The sequence below is a fragment of the Hypomesus nipponensis genome, chromosome 14, assembly GCF_054491055.1.
Source record: "Hypomesus nipponensis isolate SF chromosome 14, ASM5449105v1, whole genome shotgun sequence".
Classification (NCBI taxonomy): Eukaryota; Metazoa; Chordata; class Actinopteri; order Osmeriformes; family Osmeridae; genus Hypomesus; species Hypomesus nipponensis.
Genome location: NC_140374.1, coordinates 7,365,170 through 7,390,690, shown reverse-complemented (window position 1 = coordinate 7,390,690; position 25,521 = coordinate 7,365,170). Strand labels below are relative to the sequence as shown.

Sequence of the window (25,521 nt, the reverse complement as noted above, 5' to 3'; positions counted from 1 at the left end):
GAGGATGGATCAATACTTTTCTGCAAAGACTGTCAACATTCAAACGACCATAGCCTATTCCGCGTCAAACTGTTGCGGAACGTCTTCGGTCGCTCCGACAAAAGAACAGGAAGGCTATCGTAATTCCGCAGTTTTTTAGTCTGAATAACCGCAGAACATGTAAAAAAATCAGCAGACTTTTTTGGGCTTGTATAGAAATTCGCTCTCGCAAATGTACGAGTAGGTAGGGGGGTTTAAGTCGTGTAGTGCTGCATTCACTTGCAGTGGGATATTAGAAATTCGCTGTGGCAAATGTCCAACTCGGCGGAGTGGGGAGGGGGGGTGGAGTCGTCTCACGCTGCATTCGCTTGCAGTCGGATATTAGAAATTTGCTCTCGCAAATGTCAGATGAGCCACAATTTTTCTTTGTTTTCAACGCTGTGAACTGGGGTGGCAGCTGGGGTGGCAAGGCTATTTTTAGGGTGGCAGTTGCCACCCCATGCCACCCCGGTAGATCCGCCCCTGGTCACATGACATGAAAACTTCATTTTAGGAGGTTATTTAACATTAAAATGAGTTCCCCTAGCCTGCCTTTGGTCCCCAGTGGCTAGAATTTTTGATAGATGTAAACCAAGCACTGGGTGTTCTTCTCCACCTTTGACAAAATGAAGGCTCAATTGCTCTGTTTGAAAATCTCCTCCTAGTGACGTAGATTTGCCCGCCCAGATCATCTGGCCCGCCTATGAGAAACTGAGCTACCACCGTGCAAGGGCGAGTGCGATATGGAGAGACATCATGGCGAGCAAACAAACGAAGCATAACAGTTGCTCAGTGCTTGGATGTACAAATGCAAGCACAAATCTTTTTTTAGTTCCTTCACCCGAGCCTCTGCACAACCAGTATCTTAATTGTGGCATCGCCATTCATTTCTTTGAAAATGCTCAGTGGTGCAGTGAGGCAAGTGAGAGCACGAAACCAGGCAGCGCCACCTTTCCACAAATCGCCCAGAAGGGGCAGGGCTATTTGAAGCACAACTTTAGGCTGACTGAATGACTGTTACCTGATTCAACAATGACAGATCAGACGGTCTAGTAGTAGAATCCGCCAGGAAAAAAATTTATACATTTAAATTGACATGTCGCATTTACGCAACCTACAAGGATATTGCGCTTACACATCAGGAGAATTATTATGTATTTATTTTTCCTTTTCCCCTTGGCAGTACGTCGCCCCAATCGCCCTTATGGACAAGATGCCCCTGCTAGGGGGTGTAGGATATTAGTTACTGGGGGTTGTTGTGTAATTGTTATAGGGGGTGTAGTATATTAGTTACTGGGGTTGAGTGTTAGTAGTTACTTGGTATTGTAGTGTAACAGTTACTAGCATTTTAGTGTCTAGGGGTTGAGGTGAGGTAGTTTGTTTTGGGTTGAGGTGAGGTAGTTCCAAGTATATTGGTTTCTAGGGGTTGGAGTGATGTAGTTTATAGTATATTAGTTTCTAGGGGTTGAGGTGAGGTAGATTATAGTATATTAGTGTCTAGATGTTGAGATGAGGTCGTTCCTAGGGTGCAGTGGGGTATCCTCTCTGGTGTTTGGTCTCACTGGACTCCCGTCTGCCTGCTGTCCACTGGGAAAGGACTTCACTGGGAACACTCAATCTGCCAATCAGAGTACAGAACAGTTATCACCGTTACCATCTGTTTACAGTCTCACAAGAACTACATGACATGGCACATGACACGCTGAAGAGATGGATGCATAGAGAGAGAGGAGAGATGGAAGGAGACCGAGATGGATGTAGAGAAAGAGATATGGATAAAAGAGATAAAACAGAAATGAAGAGAAAGAGATTGACAGAGAAGTGCAGATGGATCGATAGAGGATGGAGAGATGGATGGACAGATGGAAAGGGGAATATAAAGAGAGTTCAATTGTGATCTCTGTGGTTCTGGTCAAGTCTGAGAAGTGCACACCAGAATGAGAGAGTTGGAGTCAGGTCGGTCAGGGCTCCATCTGACACCTGAACACTCCGGGTCTCTTTCTCTCTCTTCAGCTCCGTTCCTCACAACTACAGTCCTGCAGCCTGGCTTCACACTGCTGTTTCTGTTCTGCAATTAAGATGCTTGAAATTCCTTCCTTCCTTTATTACATTCCCTCTACTGTCCTCCATCTCTCCCTTACCCTGACTCCCTCGGTCTCTTCCTTTCTGTAACCAAAGAGCGGGTACAGTGATGGAGGCCCTGTAGCACTTATCTGATCTGGGCACAGACACTTCTGCAGGCTAGGTGACAGACAGACAGGAGCAGACAGGCAGACAGATACACAGACAGGAAAACAAACAGATAGACAGACAGATACACAGACAGGTAGACAGACAGGTCGGCTGGCAGTCTGGCAGACCAGACAGACAGACAGATTGAGCTAATTTGGTTTCAGGTGCAGCATGACGAGAGGAAAATCAAATCTCCAATAGGAAACAATCACCTGTCATCTCTCCAGCGCCTTCTAATCTCATTAATCTGGGCATGTCGGTCGAGCATACAGCCCCGAACACTCCAGATTGGGAGGGCATTAAACATGCTAAAACCACAAGGGAAGGAACAGATGCTTAATTCTCTCAACAAAACAAAAAACAATTTTTGTCACACAGCATCAGAAGTGGAAATCGGCTTACAATAATGCTTCCTACTAAGGTCTGTGGCAAGGACTGACTCGGCAGCACTCTCCGCCATTTAATTAAACCTCGGCTTGTTTGCTTCGTGGTGGCTCGTACCTCGATAAAACCTGGTGGACAGACGACGGCTTATCACTCAAACACACAGGCGACTGAACATAGATAAGATAGGCAGTATTCTGGTAACTGGCCTCATCTAATATGCTACAATGTGTGCTGTGACCAGGGCACTGAACCACGGTCATCCACTAGTATTCACCACAAGACCAAGATGACACCTTTCAGGTTCCAAGTATGATGTGATATCAAGCTAACAGCTCCGTTATCAAGTTACTTCTACAGTAGATATTTCTAGGCCTCCTCCAACCAGGTTTTTTGCTGGGTGGAGGCTAACCAGTCAGAATCAGGTGAGATGCCTGTACAGTTTTATGGTGTCATGTGGCACATTGCTTTGCACTTAGACCTAGGGATGGCGATCTATAAGGTTTTAACGGTACTGTTACCGATACCACTTGTAAATCCGATACTTTAACAGTATTCTTATTGGTACTTTGTGTTGTGTTTTTCCATAAAAACAAAACAAATTGAGAACAGAATTCCCATTGCTTCATGGTTTTATATGCGTTTACATGTATGTTAATCTCGTGCCTAACTTTTTATAAAATTTGAGAGCCCTGATTTCAATTGAACATTGGTATAGTGGTATACAGCTCTTGCACGCAAATTGTTTGTTGCACTTGTGGCAGCAAGTTGTCTGTATCTATCCTCGTGAAGTGTAACCACAATCTGGAGTGTTTGATTCTCTCCGTCATTGTCACTATACTAAGTGGGAGCTTTCGTATTGTGCGTGCACGTCTTCGCGCTGGTTGCGTGAGACAGACAGCGCTTCTGGATTTTGAATAACGAAAATATTTAGACATTCGTCCGCATTATCGCAAATTAGAAATGGTTGGTGAGATAAAATGTGGAAGAAACACTTTTTTAACAATAATAAATAGAAAATATATTTTCTTAATTTCTCCCTTACCAAAAGAAGAATCAAAATGTATTTAAACTAGTTTAATACGAGGTTTCGGTACCCCTCACTAAATGCACTTCGCCTCATAGCAAGAAGAACCCAGGCCTGCTGCCCACTGCTTCTGGCTGCCCTGGGAGGAAGCGTGCTATGGGAAATGCAGAGAACACATATCTTCAGTGGACACTCCTGCATGCGTGTGTGCATTTCCCAGTGTCACTGTTACATCCACGTGTATGTGTGTGTCCCTACAGTAGGTTTCCTCTTATTCTTACTATGGAAAGAACAACAACATCAACAACAACATCTCCTACACGCAGAACAACTGTGTCCTGCCCGTCCTACAGGCAGGGTGCGTACCTCATAGTAGGATGTGTGTCAGAGTGAAAGAGCCTAATGGTTCAACCCAGAAGGGTTTTTGTGCCAGAGTCTGCAGAACCTTTTATACTTCATAAATAGGCTCCACTGTCACTTCTGGTCACTTCCACAAGAGTTAACACGCGCACTGTACTAAACAGTGTGCAGAGTGAGCACACACATACACACATATATATACAGAGAGAGAGAGAGTCAGCCATTATATAACGTTGAGTCTCAGCGTACAGCAGCCTTAGTATTACATAACCTTGTTGAGTGAAACGGGAGGCCCTCAGGTACCACGTACACACCACAGAAACAGTGAGGAGGCATTCCAGCTAATACCAATAATCTACCAACCTCACACTTTTAATTAGAGAAGCACAAACATGAGCATTTAAAGCTCTCATCTATACAGACATGATTCATCATCTCATCCAGATGATGGATGGACATACACAAACATGCACACACACCGAGATAATTGACGTCATGCGCAGACAGAGTATTCAGGGTCAAAGCTGTATTTGAACAAAATAAACAACCTATGATTTATCACCAAGAAAATACCACAATATTCTAGCTCACAATACCACAAAACCCATTCTATCCTCTTAGTATAACAGAGATGTGTTTACAATGCATTTGTGAGGCCACTTGGTGCAGTAGAAGGATCTTGATAAACTATGTGCCTGAGAAGCCCCTCCCGTATGGAATGTCATCAATGACGAAAAAAGCAGATCAGTGGTTCAGCAATCAATAGTGTATGTCTGACAGACACAGGGAGGTGAAGAATGGGTTAATAAACACCCCCAACCCCAGTTCTTCGGCATCTTCATGATCAGAGGATCTTTCTCTATCATTCTCCTTTCCCCATTTTCTCTCCTCTTCTCCTCACTTCTTTTCTACTCTAATCTCTCCTCTTGCCTTTCTGTCCTCTTCTATCCTTCTCTTTCTCTCCCTCTCTCTTCATCTAGCTTTTTTCTGACACACACACATTCTCAGACACAATTGTTGATGTCGTCACACAGGTTAACAGTAAATTACAATATACTCAGTGTCACTGCTGGGAAGCACACACACAAGTGTGAAGAGCTGGTTGCTAGGTGACCAGTGCTGCACCATCCTCAAGTATAGGCCTCAGACAAGCATGTGCAGCAAACTGGAGATGCTGGTTGGACTTGTCCCTTTGTGGAACTGTATACTTTCTAGTAGGCTTGTCTAGTCAGGATTAGATCTGTATACTTTCTAGTAGGGTAGATAGTCAGTATTCGATCTGTATATTTGCTAGTAAGAAGGTTGACTAGCTAGGATTGAATCTGTGGTAATAGGATGGATAGCCAAGATTGTATCTGTGTACTTGCTAGTAGGATTGGATAGTCAGATATATACCTGGCATGGGGTGGGTAGTCAGGATTAGATCTGTATGACCTGCTGGTAAAGTCAGGATTATACATATACATGTGCTAATCGGATTGGGTAGTAGTGTTGTTTTTGGCGGCCTGTCTTAATTTTAGTTTCAGTCTAGTCTTTGTGTCAAGCTGTCATTTTAGTTTTTATAAGTTTTAGTCACGTTCATACTCTTTTTAGTCTAGTCAAGTTTCAGTCGACTAAAAGTCTGAGCATTTTAGTCTTATTTTAGTCAGACTTATCCATGACTATTTTCGTCTAGTCTATGAAAACTGATGAAATTGTAGTCTATTTTTAGTCGACGAAAACTGATGACATTTAGTGTAGTTTAAGTCAATGAAAATTGTATTTTAGTCTCTTTAATCAAAACAGTAGTCTAAGCAGTAGTCTCGGGAGGAATGCTAATGCCAAAACCATTTGCTTAAATGTATGTATTGGTCTAGAATAACGTATTCAAAGTCATGTTGTTGATGCCAAATTCAGTTCAGTGTCATTGCTCTGTGAATGACAAAACTAGCTACAGTATTTGGCCAACAAGGAATGCTTAGTACACATGCAGTCAGTCAGGTAGGAACTAAGAACCCACTTTACACTTTCATACAAACAAATACACACACGCACGCACACACACAGTACACACACTAGTCACTCATATTAACCCACTTTACACTCTCTCACAAACAAACACACTCTAGTCACAGACGTTTGTCTCAGACTCTCAGTCGTTTTAAGCTTCAGTGGCTAACGTTTAAAGCTAAAGTCTAAAACAAACGTTAAAATGAGACACATTAACCACAGCCTCATGAGTTGGCTAATAATAATAACGTAACTAAACAAGACAAAATAACGTTATAACATTTCGCCTCGTTTTAATTTTGTGAAATACATTTCGTCTAGTTTTTATTCGTCAACAATATTGCATTGTACATTTTGTTATTTACATTTATGCATTTAGCAGACGCTTTTATCCAAAGCGACTTCCAAAAGAGAGCTTTACAATTACAGAAATACTCATCGTCACATGACCAGCATTCACGTTGAGTTTCGTTTAAGTCACGTGATAAAAATTTGTTTACGATATTTAGTCATAATTTTCGTTGACAAAAGCAACATTATTGGGTATAGTCAGTGAAGTGGTTATCATACTGCAATACCAATCTTCAGAGAAACAATGACAGATGGCTACATCAAATTTGTACACAACCACACACACATATCCACCCACCCACAAACACACACAATCAGCTAGACAGCCACAGAAAAATGGAGAAGAAGCACAGTGTCCCTTAAGTAGGTTAGTGCTACCAGGGGGGGTTATCAGATGAGGGTCAGGTTGTGTGGTTATTAGGCCATGAAGTACCTCCAAGGCATCTCTGCCTGCTGGCTTTGGGCTCTCGTCCCTCCACACAGGCCCCAGGTCACTAGGGAGGGGAAATGTCCGCGCGCGTGTGTGTGTATGTTTGTACGTGAGCCTGTATGTGTGGGCGTTTGTGTATGTGAGTGAGTGTGCAGTATGTGCCTATGCATGTGTGAGTGTTTGTGACTGCTTGCATGTGTGCGTCTGTCTAGTGTATGTGTGTGACTGCTTATATGTGTGTGTCTGTGTAGAGAGAGAAGGTCCTCTGTAAACACTTTGTCTACTGTTTCTTCCATCAACAAAACTACAACACTTGAGAGCTTGTTCAAACAAGTGAGGTCTGATTGTCTACCCTGTTGCATTGCGATCAAACAGAACTTTACTACAAAGAGCGCATGCCAAGCCCCTGTATATGCGGGTGTGTACAATGTGCGTACTACTGTTTTATCAATCATACTGTACTGTGTACAGTAACCGTTGCAGCTGTGTGTGTGTTACTCCTTAATACTCTACAGTGATTGTTCCCTGCTGTAATCATGTGTCTGTGTGTTTAAGTGTGTGTGTGTGTGTGTGTTTGTGTGTATGTTAGGCTACTCCTTATAATGCTGTACAGTGATTGTTCCCTGTGACTTGCCTGGACAGCAGGATCCCAGCTTGATCTCAGTCCTGATCAGGGCTGGGGCAGCTATCTAAATCCTCTCACTCAACATCTGGAAGGACAGCCAGAGGCAGAAGTCAGCCCAAGAACACCAGCACATGTGCATGCACACACACGCGTGCATGTACGACACACAAACAAATACACACATGCACACAGACACACACACGCATGTGCAAGCACACAGACACGTGCGCACACACACACACACAAATATATGCACACACACACAGACGCATGTGTACAAACACACACACACACTCACAAGCAGCTGAAGTGATCCCTGTGATTCAGTGGACTGATCACCCTGAGGTCATTGACATGTCCACCAATCAATCCAGCTTACATACCAATCTAGCTTCTGGACGCTTCTACAGTAAATCACTCTTCTCTAGAGCCTTCACATCCTACATGTTACTCTCTTTAATCTACATTTACTTTCCGTTTAGCAGATGCCTTCCTACAAAATGGTTTAAAATAAGTAGGGGTGTAACAATATATTGTGTTGCAAAATCTTTACAATATGTATCGTACTTATTGCAATATTTTTTTAATATGACATCCGTTTCATCCTATTGGGTGAGCATCCAGCATGCGAGTCTGCACCTGTATCACACGCACATTCACTGCATTCAGAGAAATCACAAGATCATACAGATCCAGAGCTTACACAGCTAGATCATACACATACACAGCAGTACACCTCCCAGCAGACAAGGTCATCCTCGGGTCTGTTCTGCAGAGTCACAGGACAGGAAGGGAGGATGGGGACACAAACAACAGCAAAGACAACAACAATAACAACCATGTCGTTTCCCAGATATACAGCTATAAAGCCCCTCAGACTGCTAAAACAGGCCAGTGATTGGTTTTCAAAAGCTTTCATTGCAGCAGACTGGAGATTTCTTCAAAAACATGCCACAATATATTTCCTTACAGACAGAACAGCCAAGGGTATTCATTAGAGAACATTCTCTAACTGGACACTGTATAGTACAATAAGTATGATCACAGCATATTGGGCTCAGTACAGGAAACTAGTTCAGAGCCATCTTCGTTTAGCTAGGATGACCGATGAGGTAGAAGATGCTCACTTGTCTCCTAAAAGAGAGTCTTACATCATGGCACCGCGGCTCAAAACTCAGCTGATGTCTAAAACACAATTATCATACTCTAATGAATACTGGACTCCACTGCACTCTGCCATACTCTAGGTTGTCATGCCACATGAGCGACATGGCTTCCCTCCCCCTTCTCCGTCCTGCCTCATGCAAAATTACATCCACCCATTTCTGACACTGGGGAAAGTAGGATGCACACATGAAACATTAACAGACAGAAGCCAAGTGAGTCTTAAATATTGCAAACAAATGTGTTTGTTTTGCTGATGTGGAAATGAAGAGACAACCAACTAGAACTCTCTCTCTCATCTCTCTCTCATAGTGTTTTTCACATACTCTCTCTTTCTCCTTCTGTCATTTTCTCTGTCTCTCTATCTCCACCCGTAAATCAGCCAGTCTTCTCTTCCCAGAAACCCAGAGCTGGGGTGGTCAGGATGCTGGCGCCTGTACCCACTACCATGTCCTGTACCAAGACCCCCACCTGCATGTGATAGGCCCCTGCCAAAGCCTGGCAGCAGTTCAGGGTAGATTCCAGATCAGCAAACACGCATTCCCATACAGCTCCATATAGGCCTTGAGTCCCCTGGTGCTGTCCAATAGGAACATGCCTCACTATACTTAGCTTACCCTGTCCAATAGGAAACGTTCTCCTTACCTCTATCAAGAAGTCTCCTGTCCTAAGCCCCGCCTGCCACGCAACTCCACCCTCATCCACAGATTCCAGATACTGCAGGGCGGGGAAGGCAGGGGTTGGGGTGAACTCCTCAATGGGGGTGTCCGCTGTAAGGAAGGGAGGGGGGCGGGGGGGAAGAGAAGAGAGAGTTAAGAACAGTGGGACAGCATTATCACAGAGACAGACAATGTCCTTATACATTGGACATAAGGGAAGGGGAACATGGTGTGGAGGACTGTGTGTCCTGTCACGTTTCCAGACACACTGTATTAACACACCAGAGACAACAATGCTGGGATGTACAGATGCCACGCTCCTGGTAACACTAAACATTATGACAAAATCAAGGACAACGGTATACACATAACCAAATGGTGAAAATGGCTGGGTTCATAAGCACTAAACAGTACTGTAAGATAGTGATTTACAAGCAGTGTCATGTTGTTGTCAAAAATCCCAATTCCTTGCTAATGCTGGTTGGATCTGGGCTGGGTAACAGAAGAGGTCAGGAGGAGTTTCCCTCGGGTCCAAACTCCCTACGGTATACTGAGTATTGTCCATTGGAGAGATGGCAGGAGGGACAGAGAAGAGAGAGACAGAGAGCGAAGGGGAAAGAAGGTGACAGAGAGACACTGAGACAGAACATGAGAGAGACAGCAAGACAGAGGGGAAGCAATTTAATAGTAGTGTGTGTGCCTGAGAGAGAGAGAGAGAGAGAGAGAGAGAGAGAGAGAGTGAGATAGTAGTGTGTGAGGTGTGTTTGTGAGTGAATGAGTGAGTGAGAGTGAGTGAGTGAGTAAGATGACTGGGCTTCTCCACATGGCAATTACTGCCACACAGCAGATGTGACAGCTGAAGAGCATGAAGACATATGGTATGATCAGTGACAGCACACATGATGCTATCTCAGATTTCTCAGATATACGGATCTCAGATTTATATACAAAAACAAACAAAACACTGTTAAATAGCATCATTCTCCTTCAGTCAAGAGAGTGAGGAAGAGTAGAGAGCACGTTTTCCCTTTAGAACTTTAGTCATGGCCACTCTAAGAAACCAGAGGTGACAAGTGACACCAAGAATAAATCACTTGTGTGCTTTGGGGAAAATGCTGGGGGCAGTTGCTAGTCAGCCCTGCTCCGTCTACTGGAGACATGTATCATGCTAAAACCCTGTGACGCTCGGTGCTTTTTTTTGTAGGTTGGACAAATACAATTGTAAGTTTTACATGGCTAATATAAAGTATACCATTTTGAACCTTACTTTGAGGATTTATTGGTGACAAGCGTGGCAGCGTGTTGGGGGAGAAATACATCAGTGATCTAGGCTATATTAAACTAGGTGAGTAACAGCGCAGTGGTGAAGAGCTAACCGTGCGCGTCATTTTGTCAATTCAGCCTCGGCTCACAAACAACCCATGTGACTGTCAGACCTTTCGCATGTGATAAAGTATTGGGATTTCAGGAGCTGTAAGGGTGTAAAGGTGCTAAACAGTGTTCGTGATGGTTCTCACTGATGGAGACAAACAGTGGAGGGTAGAGGCACTACACGAACACAAACAAGGGGTTGGTCGGTCGGTTGGTTGTTGGGGGGGGGGGGGGGTAGCGAACAGTCACTTGGAGTGCGGGTCCGTCTCCTACCTTTAGCCCCTCGTAGCACAAACCCGAATCCTTCATTATCCTTCTTCTGCAGAACTACCGTCTTCTCGTCAATAACACAGTCGCTGTGGAGAAAATTCCGCGCATAACGACCGTTATTGCATCCTATCATCCTCATCATCGCCACAGCTGCTCGCCCCGAGCTTCTCATCTTCACGTCGCCCGCACACGAAATTAATCAACTACAAGAATGAACAGTGCGATGTGGCAGCGTCTCATCATCCGTCACCGAGCACCTTCAAAGAACAACCCCACCTTTACAGAAAACGTTGCTGTGGCATAAGAAAGTGCTGGCCTGAGCCGGCGACAAGGGTTGACGTTAGAGAGAAACATTTCCACCAGGGGACCCCAGTTGTGTGATGAGAAGCGCAAGCAGAAAACACGAGACGGAGAAAAAAAAAACATTGCTGAGGGAGTGGGTCAGGGAATGAGGGAGGGATCGGAATGACGGGGTAGGGGAATAAAATATGAGTGAATGGGTGGATAAATGAGGGTTTAGAGAGTAATTTATTTCTGTGAGATAGACCAATTAAGTTGTTTGTTTCTTCAAAAGCCGTCTGACTGCCCTAAATAGCAACACCCATAACATGTGTAGCTACATGTCACAACTGTGACGTGAGATGTAATCTGTTTGGTTTGCTGCATAGCCTATTACCATGTGACCCAAGAAATAGCCCCTACTGTAGTCAATTTGTTACGATTTTTGTGTGTCACATTAATTCCGAAGGAATATAGGCTAATTTGGACAATTGATTACACTTTATTTTATAAAAAAAGAAACACCTGTATAGCCTAGTGAGCAAAGAGAAGAAAAAACAACCTATCCTGTGAAATCATCTGGTAAATAATGCATTATAATAGAGCGTGGACCCATAAAGCAAACACTTAGAGCTAAATAACATCTACCGAATATGCTCTTTCAATCTTGTCCTCGGTCCAATGGCCACAGGCCAGGCGTAGAGGACAGGCCAACAGAATCAAGCCCCCTTGTGTTGCACAGCTGAGGAACTCGGAGGCAGATATGCTGCGTGTGTGATCTAGCCAGGCAGCTGTAGCTAGCAACAGGGACTGTGGGAAGCCAGGTTACCATGGTAACACTCCGGCTTCTCTGAGCAGGCGTGGTGACGATGTCTGAGATGTGCTAAGTCTAGCTGTGGACCTAGTAGGTCATCAATGTTATACTGCCACAGCAATGAGATTCGTATTAAACAGATTATATTCATTAAAAAAGTTTGTGAAATGCCTATACATATATTTTCCAAGGACAACCTTATGAAAGAAGCAATAGTCCTACTGTTGTATACAATGATGGAAAGAAGAATGAGAAGGTCTATTCCAGGATGTTTATCTGCTACCACAGAGGCCATGGCTTAAGACTTTAGGAAGGCACAGGTGAATAGCATGATTCACACTGGATACACTCCACAGGAGATGTTGAGAGACAGGGTACACAAGGAGAGTCTGTGTGGCCCTCACCTCGGTGGCACATGCCAAGACAGCCTGCAGTCTGCAGAAAGGCACTGGCACGGACTTCCTGCCTTTGCGTCACCATGGCAACCTGCTCTGTGTACTCTGAGCCTGTCACTCTATAAAGTAGGAGGCGAGTCTGAATACAGTTGAATAGAGGAGGTCTCTCTGTTGTCTTTCGCTACTCTCTTTCTACCCTTTTTCCTGTTCTCTTCATGCTTTCTCCTTGCCCTCGCTCTGATCTCTCCCTGCTCCCTCTCTCTGCTCTCTCCCTGCCCCCTCTCTCTGCTTTTTCTTCCAGCTCTTTCTCTCTCTGATTTCTCTCTTTCTACTCTCTCTTTAAATTCTCTCTCTTTTTGCTCTCTATATATTCTTTATCTCTGCACTCTCCTCTATCTTTTTGCACACTCTTTGCTCTATGTTCGATCTCTGCATTCTCTCTCTCTTTACTCTTTCTGCTCTCTCTTTGTCATGACTCCCCCCTCCCTATTTTAATGTCTCTTTACCCCTCTACCCCCTCCACCCCAAGAATCACCCTCAGTGTAGACAAGAGCCAAACCAGCAGTGTCAGAATGCACGCAACCAGAGACCAGAGAAAACTATGCATGGAGCTGAGGAACAGACTCACTAGTTTACCACTGACGTGGTTAATTTGGATTGTGTATCCAGAAACATGCACTTCTGATGCTGGATTTTCTGCTATACTTATTGCATTATTTGTTGTTACTTTGGATAAAAGCATCTGCTTGATGAATAGAATTTTATGTAATTGTTTTAAGGCTTTATTTACAGAGAGTCTATTAGGACCACACACACCAGTTCCTCAGAGCTCATGTTTTTGTTCTTTGAAGTGGATGTTTGCATAACATTTGCTCTGGGTGCACAGGAGCGAGCTCAGCCCCAAGCTCAGCCTTACATCATCCACCATCTGATGGTGAGAGAAGGAGTCAGGGAGAGAGCTATAGATAGAGAAAGAGAGAGATAGAGCAAGGAAAGAATGAGAGAAATGGAGAGAGAAAGGGAGGGGGAGAAAGAAGTAGAGACAGAAAGAGAGAAAGAGAAATAGAGAGGGGAGAGAGGTCACGCACTCCCACTCATCACCCCATGGAAAGTTCTTAAGGGCCTCCACTACAGATTTGCTATAAATGGGTTTTGCTATGGGGTTTTTGCAATGTGTTTTCTTGACAGTGCTATGGTTTTATCACATATTCACTGACCATGTTCATAATGTATAACTGATCTTTTAACTGACATTTTACCACATTATGTTCTATTTTATTATATTCTGCAAAGTTATGTTCCATTCTATTCTGTTTTAGGTTGTTCTATTACGTTCTGTTCTATACTGTTCGGTTTTTAGTTCTATTTTATTATTTTCTGTAAAGTTTTGTTATAAAGCAGTTTTTGTTCAATGTGGCTACTTGTTTGTTCTGTGGGGATGTTGGTTGATAGAGAAATATTGTAAATGTAAAAATTATAGAAAGTGAAATAAACACCAAACCAGGAAAAATGGTTCTTGTGAGAAGAAAAAAAGAATTTTGAAGGAAATAACAGTAAATGCTTTACCAAATTCGATTTGACAGTACTTATATAAATGTGAATGTGTGATATCCTATAGATGAATAAAATGCAAACACACACAGATGGGAAGCTGCCCTCTCGATGTTGTTGGATTGCGTCAACATTGTCATTTTCTCCACTTCAGCACCTTTAAGCTAATCATGATTTATGGTTTGAAGTCCCATATACATTAGAATGAGCATATACAGGCCATCGACCTGTTTTTTCTGGATGAGGAACAATGGTAAACTGTTTCTGTATATTGGACTGTACCAGATCAATAACCATTTACAACTATTGATACAACAACTTAATTATAAAAACAGCGCAGCATTGCAACCAAATTCCATTTTAGAAATATACTGTATTTTTACAAATAAGACAGAATTTGAAGGTGTTTCTAACATTCCCATAATGCTAATGGTAAAGTAACATGAAAATATTATATATATCAAATGTCATACAATGAAATACTGTCATTCTTAAAGATAGAGATCATCTTCAATGAACTTTACAAGCCTTGGTGTGGGTTAGCCAAGTTTGTTACTGTAGTTGTCCTACCTTGATGCATCGAAGCTGTCGTACGATCCTACAGTGTAGTGTCTAAACAGCTTTCTCCTCTCAGCCCGATCAGCTCTGGCATCTGGAACACAACACATTTACATATATTAATTTTGGAGACGCTTTTATCCAAACCAACGTAGTGCATGTAGTAGGTGCAACTGATAATCAAGGACTACAAGTGCACAGTTCTAACAGCATGTCAGTGGTTGGTGCCAAAAAACGGTCTGTAAAAGACATAAGTGCAATAATATCATAAACCTGAGTATGGACACTCAACATTTCTAAATGTTGAACTTTCCTCTACTGTAACAGTGGCTGACTGAATGCAAGAAAGAAAGTTACATTAGCAAGGAGACTACCAAAGAGTAGCTATAGGAAACCACTTCTTATAACCTTATGAATAATTACAAATCATTCTCAGATTGTGTTTGCTTGTGTGACCTGCTTAATAAAAGAGTTCAGGGAATGAAGACATGGCCCAGAATGAACAGTAGAAACCCTTTACTTAGATTACACAGAATCAAACTTATTTAAATTATCTAGAGAGGGTACAATTTCTGGGGAAATGGTGTGCTTGCGGTCGCTGCAGCTGGGGACATTTTCTTTACTATATCACCTCCAAACGCCGTAACATGCCACGATATTATAACTAATTAGATTAGGCTATAATTACGTTTGTCATGCCATGAGCATAATAGCGTTCAATAAAAAATGGTTAAATCTGTTTTAAAATAACTGAAATTAACTCTACATACAACCATCATATATGTGCAACCATTTGTAAAACGTGCTACGATAAAGGCAGGCAGCTGTAGATTATCAAATCCTTTCTCCTTGTTCTCATTCAGCTCAGGTAAATCAGCGATTTGCTGATGCTCCCTTTTGTGCTCATTCATTGTTCGTATCAGCGAGCACATTTCCAGGCAACTTTTCTTGACGTAAGCAAATAAATGGGCTGCTAGTTTAGTCCATTTCGGATTGGTTTCAATCTTAGCAAAAATCCGGAAAAATTATTCTATGAAAAAGCTAGTAGTATGAGCCAGGTTCGAGAATCGAACAAAAATTATTGGGGGAGTTTTAGATATGTTGACTGGAGTTAATAGAATAAAAACGACAGGACGAGTTGGGTAGAAAATCAGAAATGCAATACCACCTACATCCACCGGGGCTGTTGCCTCAAGCCGAGAGTCGAGGGGTGGGGGCCATAGAGGTGGGGGTTTATGAATATGTGGACCAGAGTGACTGTCAAGCTCGTGGGAGCAACTTCCAGGTCACTACACAAAAATCTATGCAAAATTGAGAAAGAATATTTCCACACACTATTTTACTTCCCGATTTCCATGTTTAAGCACATCAAAGAAAATCAGATAATGGATCGCTTTCCGTTTTTTGTTTTCCTATTTCTAAACGGTAATCGGGGAACAGCTCGTTTTCCGATTTTGGTTTTCTAATTTTAAAACGAAAATTCATTGGCCGCAAAGTACACAGACCGTTTTCTCACAAATCCAGTTTTTAGGCGTGATTTTAGGTAATTTTTTGAAACGTTCCATCGCTTTAAGCTTTGAGTTTTGTGGCAACAAGAGGCTGTCAAGCTCCCTTTAAGAACGCCATTGTTCTACGTCACAGAGCTCTGCTTCAAGCCAGGGCGGGAAATATTTACATTTTAGTCATTTAGTCAAATATGACTTACACCGGTTAGTAAAAGTAATTTTACTCCTTGCTCTTATCAGATTCTCTGCTCTTATCCAGACTTACTTTCTTTGTACATTGCGAGCTAATGCGGTGTCCAGTACTTCGCTATAAATAATTATGTTAAATCGAGAGACCACAAATATGCAAATGTTTGTCACGTTTAGCGTTACTGCTGTAATGTAAAGTTTTGGCCACTTGGGGGTGGCCTTTCCAGGTTCAGCTTCCTAGCAAATCCTGCTTGCAATTAGCCTGGCTGCCAGCCCAACTTCTTAGCGCCCACAAAAAATTTGGTCGGGAAGTTGGGTCTGGAGGGTCTCGTATTGTGGACAACTACAGAAAACCAGAATCGGGACGGACCAATGAAATTGCCAGGGCGGGCTTTATACAATGATGGACAGATGATCGACAGGAATGTAATCAACAACGTCACGAAAGAGCCCTTGGGTTGAATTCGTTTTCAACAAACAACATATTACGTTGCTCTGATATGTTGTAGGTCTATCCAATTGAGCGAAGAGGCATTTGTTTTACGAGTTAGGTTGAAACACGCCCCGTAGTCACAGCCCAACGGAGAGTTTTCAGACTGATATTCTGACTAGAATTATGAGTATGACAACATCAGGCTAGTGACATTGCCCAATATTTTCAAATACCTTTGATTTGAACACGTCTGTTTGTTTATGATGGACAAAAAGTATACACTAATTGTATTATAAATAATATACTTTATTTATAGGGATATGAAACTTATGGTCCAAAATGTAGTCATTGCTTGTGAAAAAAACCTACAGGTTGATAGCTCTCAGAGGACAATTGGGCACCTCTGCATCCATGGTGAAGGTTCAGGGGAGCAACTTGTATCTATTACTTCTATACTAGTTATGACAGTTTGGCTTAACAGGGAGTCACCCCATTACAGGGCCCCCTGTCTCATATCACCAAACTTTACTACTTTTAATCCTACCTGTATCTCCTTTAATAGACATAGTCCGTTTTAATATTGCAAAGCTAAGTCTGTCCGTGCCGCACAGGCCCACTTGATCAGACAACCCAATGCTAAAACCAAACAAATGACTACTTACCCAATACAGCCTGAATATTACAAACCCATCGCAAGACTACAAACCTATTTATAAATCTATAACTGTCCCATTAAACCACCTATATAACCCACGCTCTACATACAAATGTTTAACTCTCTTACCAAGTAACTGCTGTGGCATTTCAATACTTGGAAGTCTGACTATACTCAACCCTCCCCTCTTCCGCCCCAGATCTTGTGCCTTAAGGTGCTGTTTAGCAGCATCCCTCAAAAACTCTACCTTCCTATCAGCAACAAGATCAGCCGGTGCAGCTCAACACCCTTCATCTAAACTAGTGTCTACAGGCTCGATGGCATTAATTACAACACTCTTCATATTACTGATGATCTGATCTACTGGGAGCCTCTTGCCATATTTTGATATATTTAAAATCCCACTATCATTTTTCTGCCCCAACACAAAACGACGGAACTTTTACTGAGCAACTACTGCTAGTATTAAATCTCTCCCGAAATTACTTATCTGTCCATTAACCTCTAACTCGCTTGTCCATAGTCCACCATACTTACCAAGTTCAAGAGTGAGCTGTTGTTTCCTGCGCACTGCTTGAACCTCTCTAACTACCTGCCTATCCTGTTGGTTTCTAAGCACATGCAATCTATCTTCTCTAATTCTATGCATTCTTTCACAGAACAGTGCCCTCTGCTCTTTCACAGATGTCCGAGCTGAGGCGAGAACTTCAGCTCTTCTATCTGAATCTAACCCTGACAACCATTCCCAGGACCTATTCTGCTTAAACATGACCATACCCTCTAATGCTATTTTACTTGCCCCAAACTTTGATCTAATCAAATAATCAAATATCCCAAAATCCCTCTCGCACAAAACATTTGTTTTGGGCACTGATCTGAGGACATGATACTGATCTTCAGACACATCATCATGCTAATACATGTTCTTTCTTAGAAATAACTTTCTAGAACGGTTCTGTAACCTGTTTGGAGATGATCCCTAATGCCCTACAACCTGCTATAAACTGACTAATATTAAGGTCAGCATGGACAGCCTGAACTAACCTGTTCTCATTTCCAGATAACCGTGTAAATTCCAACAAGTCAAGGTAAAGATAGTAAATTCGTGCTGCATTATGGAACATTACATTAATACAGTTAACTTTGAATGGAACCAATGGAACATGATCAGAACCGTGCTTATTAAACAAGAAGGTTCTGAACTGGACGGGTTTGCCACTCTTCTCACAGCCACGCTCCTGCATGGTCTTAAAAACAGAACGGATGAGCCTCACGGTACCGCTCTTCCCCCCCTGACTTAAGGGTTTAATCTAACTTTACGCAACCTACCTTATCTCCCTTAAAATCTAGTGTCTCCCACATATCTAAAGTAACACCTGTTTGATGTGCCACTCCATGACATGCATCCCACAAAACAATTCATTGACTACATCAAGTTTAGACTTTTCTGAGTCAGGTAACTGAGTATAACCATTGACTATTTCTGGCAATATTTGCGTATGGTACTGAGAGAGTATTTAATTACATTTCTTCCCAGTACTTGCTCTATTGCTTAACAAATTTGTAATTTTTGAAAAGATCCTGTCGGAGAGCCCACCCCTATCGTCCTCTACATGCACCGTGTTGACTACATCATGCACCATTTCAACAATTGTGTCGAAAGTGCATTGGGCAGAGCCGGATGCTTGCTCTCTAAGACCTATATGTAACCTAGTGCCATCAGAAAAAGAAACTCCAGCGGTTCCGAATTTGTGGCCCAGTTTACTTGTACCGTCTGTTGTAAGAGTGAGGTTGTCTTCCTCTATCAACCTACTTTTAATCTGCTGCAAGGATACATGTCTCGCCTCTAGTGTTACATTTTTACACGTTGACACGCTCGGTAAACGCTCTGTTTGTAATCCTGACATATTTTTTAAAACGCAATCTATTACTTCCGTTGCTTTCTTCATACTTACCCCTAATACCGAAGTCAGCTCCATTACGGTCTGCCAAGTTTTATCATTAAATAAGAAATGTCTTAAAATGCGTCCTTCCTTTTAAGACAGCGAGGTCTGTTCAAAATGTCTTAAATCTTTTCTTCCTGTCTAATAAGATACCTTGAAATACGTCACATAACGGTCATTTTTTAAGAGAGCATATGAGCTGCCTTGCTGTCTTAATGGCGGCACGTATTACCCATAACTCTGTGCGCGGGGTTACCGTGAGCAACAAGTTAAACAGAATCCTTTGACCGCCATTGCTCTAAGTTTTTACAATTCATAGTTCAGCTAAACGGTACTTGTAAATCAGCATCTGAATAAAAATGTATCGAGAAGTAGGCAGTGTAGTTGCTGAAATGTACTTATTTTATTGATGACACTCCTAATTTGTAAATTTGCTCCGACTTTTTGATAACGTACAGTAGCTAGCATCGCAGTGCAGTGCAGACACTAGCTAGTTGCTGCGTTTTATCATAATCCTATCAAATGAGTGAAATACAAACACAAATGTTATGAGCTATTGAGCCGATATCTAACACAAGTTTAAATACAGCTTAACTTGACTTAGTGTGACAATAAACTCAACGCAATTGACTGCCGTCTGGCAAAGCGCGCTAGTGCTAGCACATAAGTACACGCAGCGCGATGACGTACATCCCGTCTTAATAGGCTGTTCAAAAACAACGTTTTTTAAGATACCTTACCCCGAAGAGAGCTGTCTCGTTAGATACCTGTCTAGTAAGACATTAAGGATTAAGACAGCTGTCTAAGTTTTCGAACAGAGCCAGGGAGCCAAAACACAAAATGTATGTCTTTCAATTTTCTTTAAAATTTGACTGATGACGTCTTTATACGTAAACAAGCGGAGCTGGTTCATGCAGGGGGACGCGAGACATAGCGTGTCACTGGCAGTGCGTCATCACGCAATAGGGGCACACCTTAGCTGGGCGGGTATTTAATCAGGATATCGCTGCACTCTGCTTGCTAGTGCGACACAAGGTGCTTCTGTTTAATCTGCTGCCTCCGCCTCCCCGGCCTCCACCCTTGGTTCTGTGTTTCCTATCGTAGGGGGAATGCGTCGCTGCTCTCTGCTCGGAGGTCGAGATGGTGTCTCCGTTGGGTGCGGCAGGGAGCCGATGCAAGCAGAACCATAATGCCAAGTCAAATGTTACAATGATGTATTGTACCGTGTGAATAAAGTATCAAGTAAATACATACTGAGTCCTCCTGCCTGAACCTTGCTTTTTAGGAAGTGTCAGGGTGGTGCCGACATGTGGGAAAAAGTTACAAGGGGAAAACCAACCTTTTTCTCAATAGAAGAACGTTCAGATTTCAATGCATTCCTATGGGATTTTCATCAACATGTCTTCAACTAGATTTTTCTCAAAATGTATATGTTTTACAATTGACTGAACATACCTTATTTTGAAGAAAACAACCTACTCTTTCATTTAAGATATGTCTCCGGGTGGTGCCGACCTTATATGAAAGGTAGCCAAAGCAGCAAAAACATACCCCCCCCCGCCCACAGCCTGGAAACATAGCGTTTCTGCAGCTGTCTTTATGCAGTTTTATGTAGTTGGCAATCTTCCAGAAGCTGCTGAACTGATGTTCTGCTGTAGGTAGTCACGCGCAGGTTTGTGACGTTAGTGACGTTTGTGACTGTGGCTAGCTAGTTAGCTACCGTTAGCTTCATTTTTGCCACAAAAACCTTTGCCTAAACAAAACATTATGCCTAAACCGTGCAACCGTGCGGAACCTTCCAGCTGATACAAGCAATGCTTTCGGGAACAAGAAGCTTATTTTGACACCAACATAGTTTATGTAGTGCAAAAATTGAGGGAACAGTTAGGGTGGGAAAATAATGAATAATGAATAAATACATATATATTAAGAGAATATAGGTTGTGCCATGCCAAAGGCAAGCACAACCAATGACAACTCAGAGTATTCAGGAGATGTACAACTTTGAGACCAATGGGGTATCAATGGGAGTATAAGTATTGAACAGCAACCAGCTGCGAAGTGAAGGAGAACTGGTGCAGGCTAGGGATTCTTTGAAACTCGTTGTGAGGGACAAGCTTCTTTTCTCAGGTGTTGTTTTTACAGACCAGGCCATCAAAACAAATGAAGAACCCTCACTCCTCCTCTGCTGATCAAACAGTGACCAAGCCAGCCCTAAAGCAACGATCAGGGGGTCAAACCTATTTTAAAACTAATTCAATTTGGGAAGTGCTTCGAAACATTTCCAATCCATGATGGAATTACAAAAACATTTTCTACCTTTCTACCATTTTCTACCTAACATTTTTCTTTCAAAGTTATCCAAAAAGGTATCACGTTGAGAGCAACTCAATTAGAATTTCAATTTCCTGCCAGGATATTGAAATCCATTAGAGCCAGTGGCCAATATTTAGAGCTTGTGCAAGGAAGGACACTTCACTTTGAGGCCCAGGATCAATACCACAGCCACTTAGGCCTATGAAGATTGTACAGACAAGATAGGGACCATCTCCTTGGTCATACAGGTGAGGTGAGCAATCCGATTTTCACAGACAAGCTCCTTCAGACATGAGCAGCATGTCAAGAACAATTACCCACAATCAGTTAAGAGGTGGTCTATTATGGCTTTGGTATAAAGTGACGGTGAACTACTGGAGGCAAATCGATGAACTGCTTCACACAGTGGAAAACCCTGCTGGTGCATGTGAGTGTGCACGTGAGAGTGCTGTGTGAGCCAGGGACCTTGCCTGCCATCTCTTCAGAGAAGTCAGAGGGGGGTCAGTTATTACATCATTATGTGTGTGAGTGTGTGTGTGTTCCCTGAGCCCACAGAAAACAATTCGTCCAGACAGACACTGCTAACCTCACATTGAAAATGCAATCCTTAAAGGACATCCCATGTCAAGATCAATCTCTTGGAAACGATCAGGAAATTTCAGATGCATTTCCAGAATTGAAAAGGCTTGAGTAAACTTGTACGTTGGGACCAAAGTGGTTTGTGGAATTTCTGTGCTGATCTGTGATGATATCAGCTGTCAGCAGTCTGCGTGGGATACAGCTCTCTCTCTCTGCCTGCCAGCCTACTCACTGTTGTCATAGTCACAGATTTCTTTTCTGAGCACATACTCTTTGATAGGCTGAGCTCCGTGGTTTCTTTTACCTACGTTAAATCCATCTAGAGGGATATTTAATGCGGCCTAGCCTGCCCTGGCTCTGGACGAGAATCTTGCTGTTTCTTCAGAAACATTCAGTCAGAACTAAAACAGGAGTTCACCTAAATTCTGGTTTTTACTTTCAAGTTTGATTTCCATACAAAAAAAAATAGATTCAGCTAATAGTAGCATCAGATGTATATCTGCTAGCCCATGACGTGACTGTAGGCTCTCTGCCTGCCAGCAAGCATGCCTGCAAGCTTTTCTGCCTGCCTCTCTGTCTGTCTGTTTGCCTGCAAGCTTTTCTGGCTTGTGGTGGTGCCACTCTCTAGTTTGAGCTCTTTAGTGTCACCAAACTTTTATCAGCAAGAAGCTCTAGACACAAAAGACAACTTGACATGAGTGTGCACAGTTCTGACAATTACAGATAAGTACTTAGTTGAATAGCAAAGCCAGCCTAGCCTAACATAGGGGTTAGTTTCAATGACGCATCAACTGGGTTAGCATTAACCAAGTCTAGCAAATAACCTAGACTAGCATAGGGACTATCTTCAATGAAGCATGAGGGTAACATTTGCTTTGCAAAATTCTAAGACAATCCTGCTGCTAGATTTATTGACAAGTTAATTGCGTTGAGCTTCTCCCCCCTATTGAGTATACACTTCTGTACACTGCCAGCCAGGTGTTTGCTGTATGTTTGGAATATCAAACTAAGGTACAAACTGCTCTTCAGTGTTGAACAGAGATTTTTCCAGCCCATCCCTTGCCTCCTCTTATGCATTATAAGAGCAATAATCCAGTGATTAATGAACTGAATGATCAGTACAATCTAATGATGCACATGCAAGTGCAGAAAAGTATACTGCAGTTATAAGCAAAAACATTTTCATTTCCAGTTGGTTCAAAGTTCTCCATCTACATATGAGCAACCCATCACCTTGGTCAGCTAGGAGCTAACATCCTGCTGAACTGACATGGAATATAAAGGATGTAACAAGTCCATATGCTGTTCCTCCTTTAAGGGAAAATACACGCAACTCCAAACAATGTAAACCAGACCAATTACAGTACCTATGCTGCCCCCTCCAGAATTACCCTCACCCACCCTCTCTCCCTTTCTTTTCTCTCTTTCTCAAAAACCCTCTCTATCATACATATACACACATACACACCCAACTACTGTAAACACACATACTCTCTTGCTCTCACTTCTTACTGGAGTTGGCTGCTCTCCTACCTCCAAAATGCACCTTCTTCCTTGCCTTGGCAGGGTCATCCATCTGCCCTCTGTAAAACTCTCCCCAAACGCAGTCTCTCGCTCCAAGCACACTCTCTGCCCCTCGGCCCGGCCAGCCCTCCTCACACCTGGTCTTCAGGCCACAGCCTCAATGCTAGCCACTCCGCAAAGTTGGGCCAGCCCCAAAACCACCAGGTATGAGCCCATCACCACAACCCTCTCCATAGAACACGGAACAACAAATCTAAATCATACGTAAGCTCTGCTCTTAGAGCTGTGAAATAGAGAGTGTTGTGTGAGAGAGAAACAGAGTGAGAGAAAAAAAAATACAAAAAAGGAAAGGAAAAAAAATCTTGCCAAGGCCCACTCCTTAGCAACGGGGTTGGTACAGTGTGTAGAGCATGTTACCATGGAAATATATCAATCAGGAATGTACATGAGGGTTGCTCTGAAGGGTTAGAGAGAAGCTGCTACAGACTGTGGAGGATGGTTTAAAGCTGCTCGAATATGCTGCTCATGTTGTACATTCACTCAGATCTATTACTAGTACTGCACACTCAGTACAATATAATAGCACCAAAAGAATATTCTGTCTATACCAGGGGTGGAACAGTACACTGAAGTCACGGTTCAGTTCATACCGCGGTTCAGACATCACGGTTCGGTACGATTTCGGTACAACAAAGGGAAAAGCAAAACAAACCAGTTTTTTCCTGGTTTTCTGCAACCACATTGCGCCCGCATCCCGAATGTTTACTAACAAATAATTGGTCTATTCATTGGCTGCCGTTGATTGAAATCTCTGTCTGCAATACCGCTCTCGACCTCTAGGCAACTTCAGCGCTCTCACACTCGCCAGGCATAGACAGTAGAAGAAAGCACAAGCAGCGATTGACTGGTTGGGCAAACCTGGATACAAGACTGTTAACGGTGTGTTTTTCGCCTGGAAGTCTCTAGAAATCTGGCACCTTATTGAACGAAATTAAAAAAGGTGAACGTGCCGTTCACAGACACCAGAATGAACTCGTTCACCGTATCGTTCATAAGGTAGTGATATAGTACGTTCAGTTCACGTTCACCAAAATTATGAACGAGTTCATGAACTTTCGTTCAATGAACGCGTTCAGACGCATCACTGGCTACAGGTTAGATGTCCCTAAAGAACACTAGTGTCTAACAGTAGTTCCGCATTACATTAATTATTTTGCACGCAGGTTTTATTTATTTTGATACCGTGTATTCGCCGTGTAATTTCATGCAACGAACCTTGACGCCCGTACCGTACGGTTCAGTACGAATACATGTACCGTTCCACCCCTGATCTATACTGATGCAGCTTGCTGACACTCTCTCTCTGGGTGGGGGCTAGGATAGCTCTCTCTGTCTTTCTTGGAGGGAACTAGGGTATTTATCTAGGAGGAAACTAGGGCATCTCTCTAGAAAGGGACTAGGATATCTCTCTCTAGGAAGGGACTAGGGTATCTCTCTCTAGGAAGGGACTAGGATATCTCTCTAGGAAGGGAACTAGGGCATCTCTCTCTAAGAAGGGACTAGGGTATCTCTGTAGGAGGGAACTAGGGTTTCTCTGTAGGAAGAGACTAGTGTATCTCTCTAGGAGGGGACACTCTCTACACACAAGGCTAAACACAGTATCATTTTATACAGAATAAAAGGTTACATCTTCAACTTTTCTGACATCTAGTTTGACAGTTGAACGAGTTGGCTCAAAGGGCCTTGTAGGTGAACGATGGGAGCCGGCTTGCATATCAGAAGAAATTGATATAAATATATATTTTTTAATTTAAGTTATTAATTATCAATATATTTAAATTAACATAGTTAACTAATACAATTACATTAAAAAACACAATAAGAAATAAAATATAATTGA

General features: G+C 42.6%; 1 protein-coding gene across 2 annotated transcripts in view; it reads right to left on the bottom strand.

Moving 5' to 3' along the window:
• Positions 1–25,521, bottom strand: part of shank2b (SH3 and multiple ankyrin repeat domains 2b) — a 58,116-nt gene that overhangs the window by 27,694 nt on the left and 4,901 nt on the right. Inside the window, exons 2-3 of one of the 2 annotated variants that reach the window (XM_084672013.1) lie at positions 14,490–14,571; positions 9,226–9,350 (exon numbers count right to left, since the gene is read on the bottom strand). In XM_084672013.1, the coding sequence (XP_084528139.1) occupies positions 9,226–9,350; positions 14,490–14,499 (135 nt within the window). In that variant the 5' untranslated portion in view covers positions 14,500–14,571. Of the gene's footprint in view, positions 1–9,225; positions 9,351–10,883; positions 11,192–14,489; positions 14,572–25,521 lie in introns of those variants that run through there. The other variant, XM_084672012.1, reaches the window with a different exon arrangement.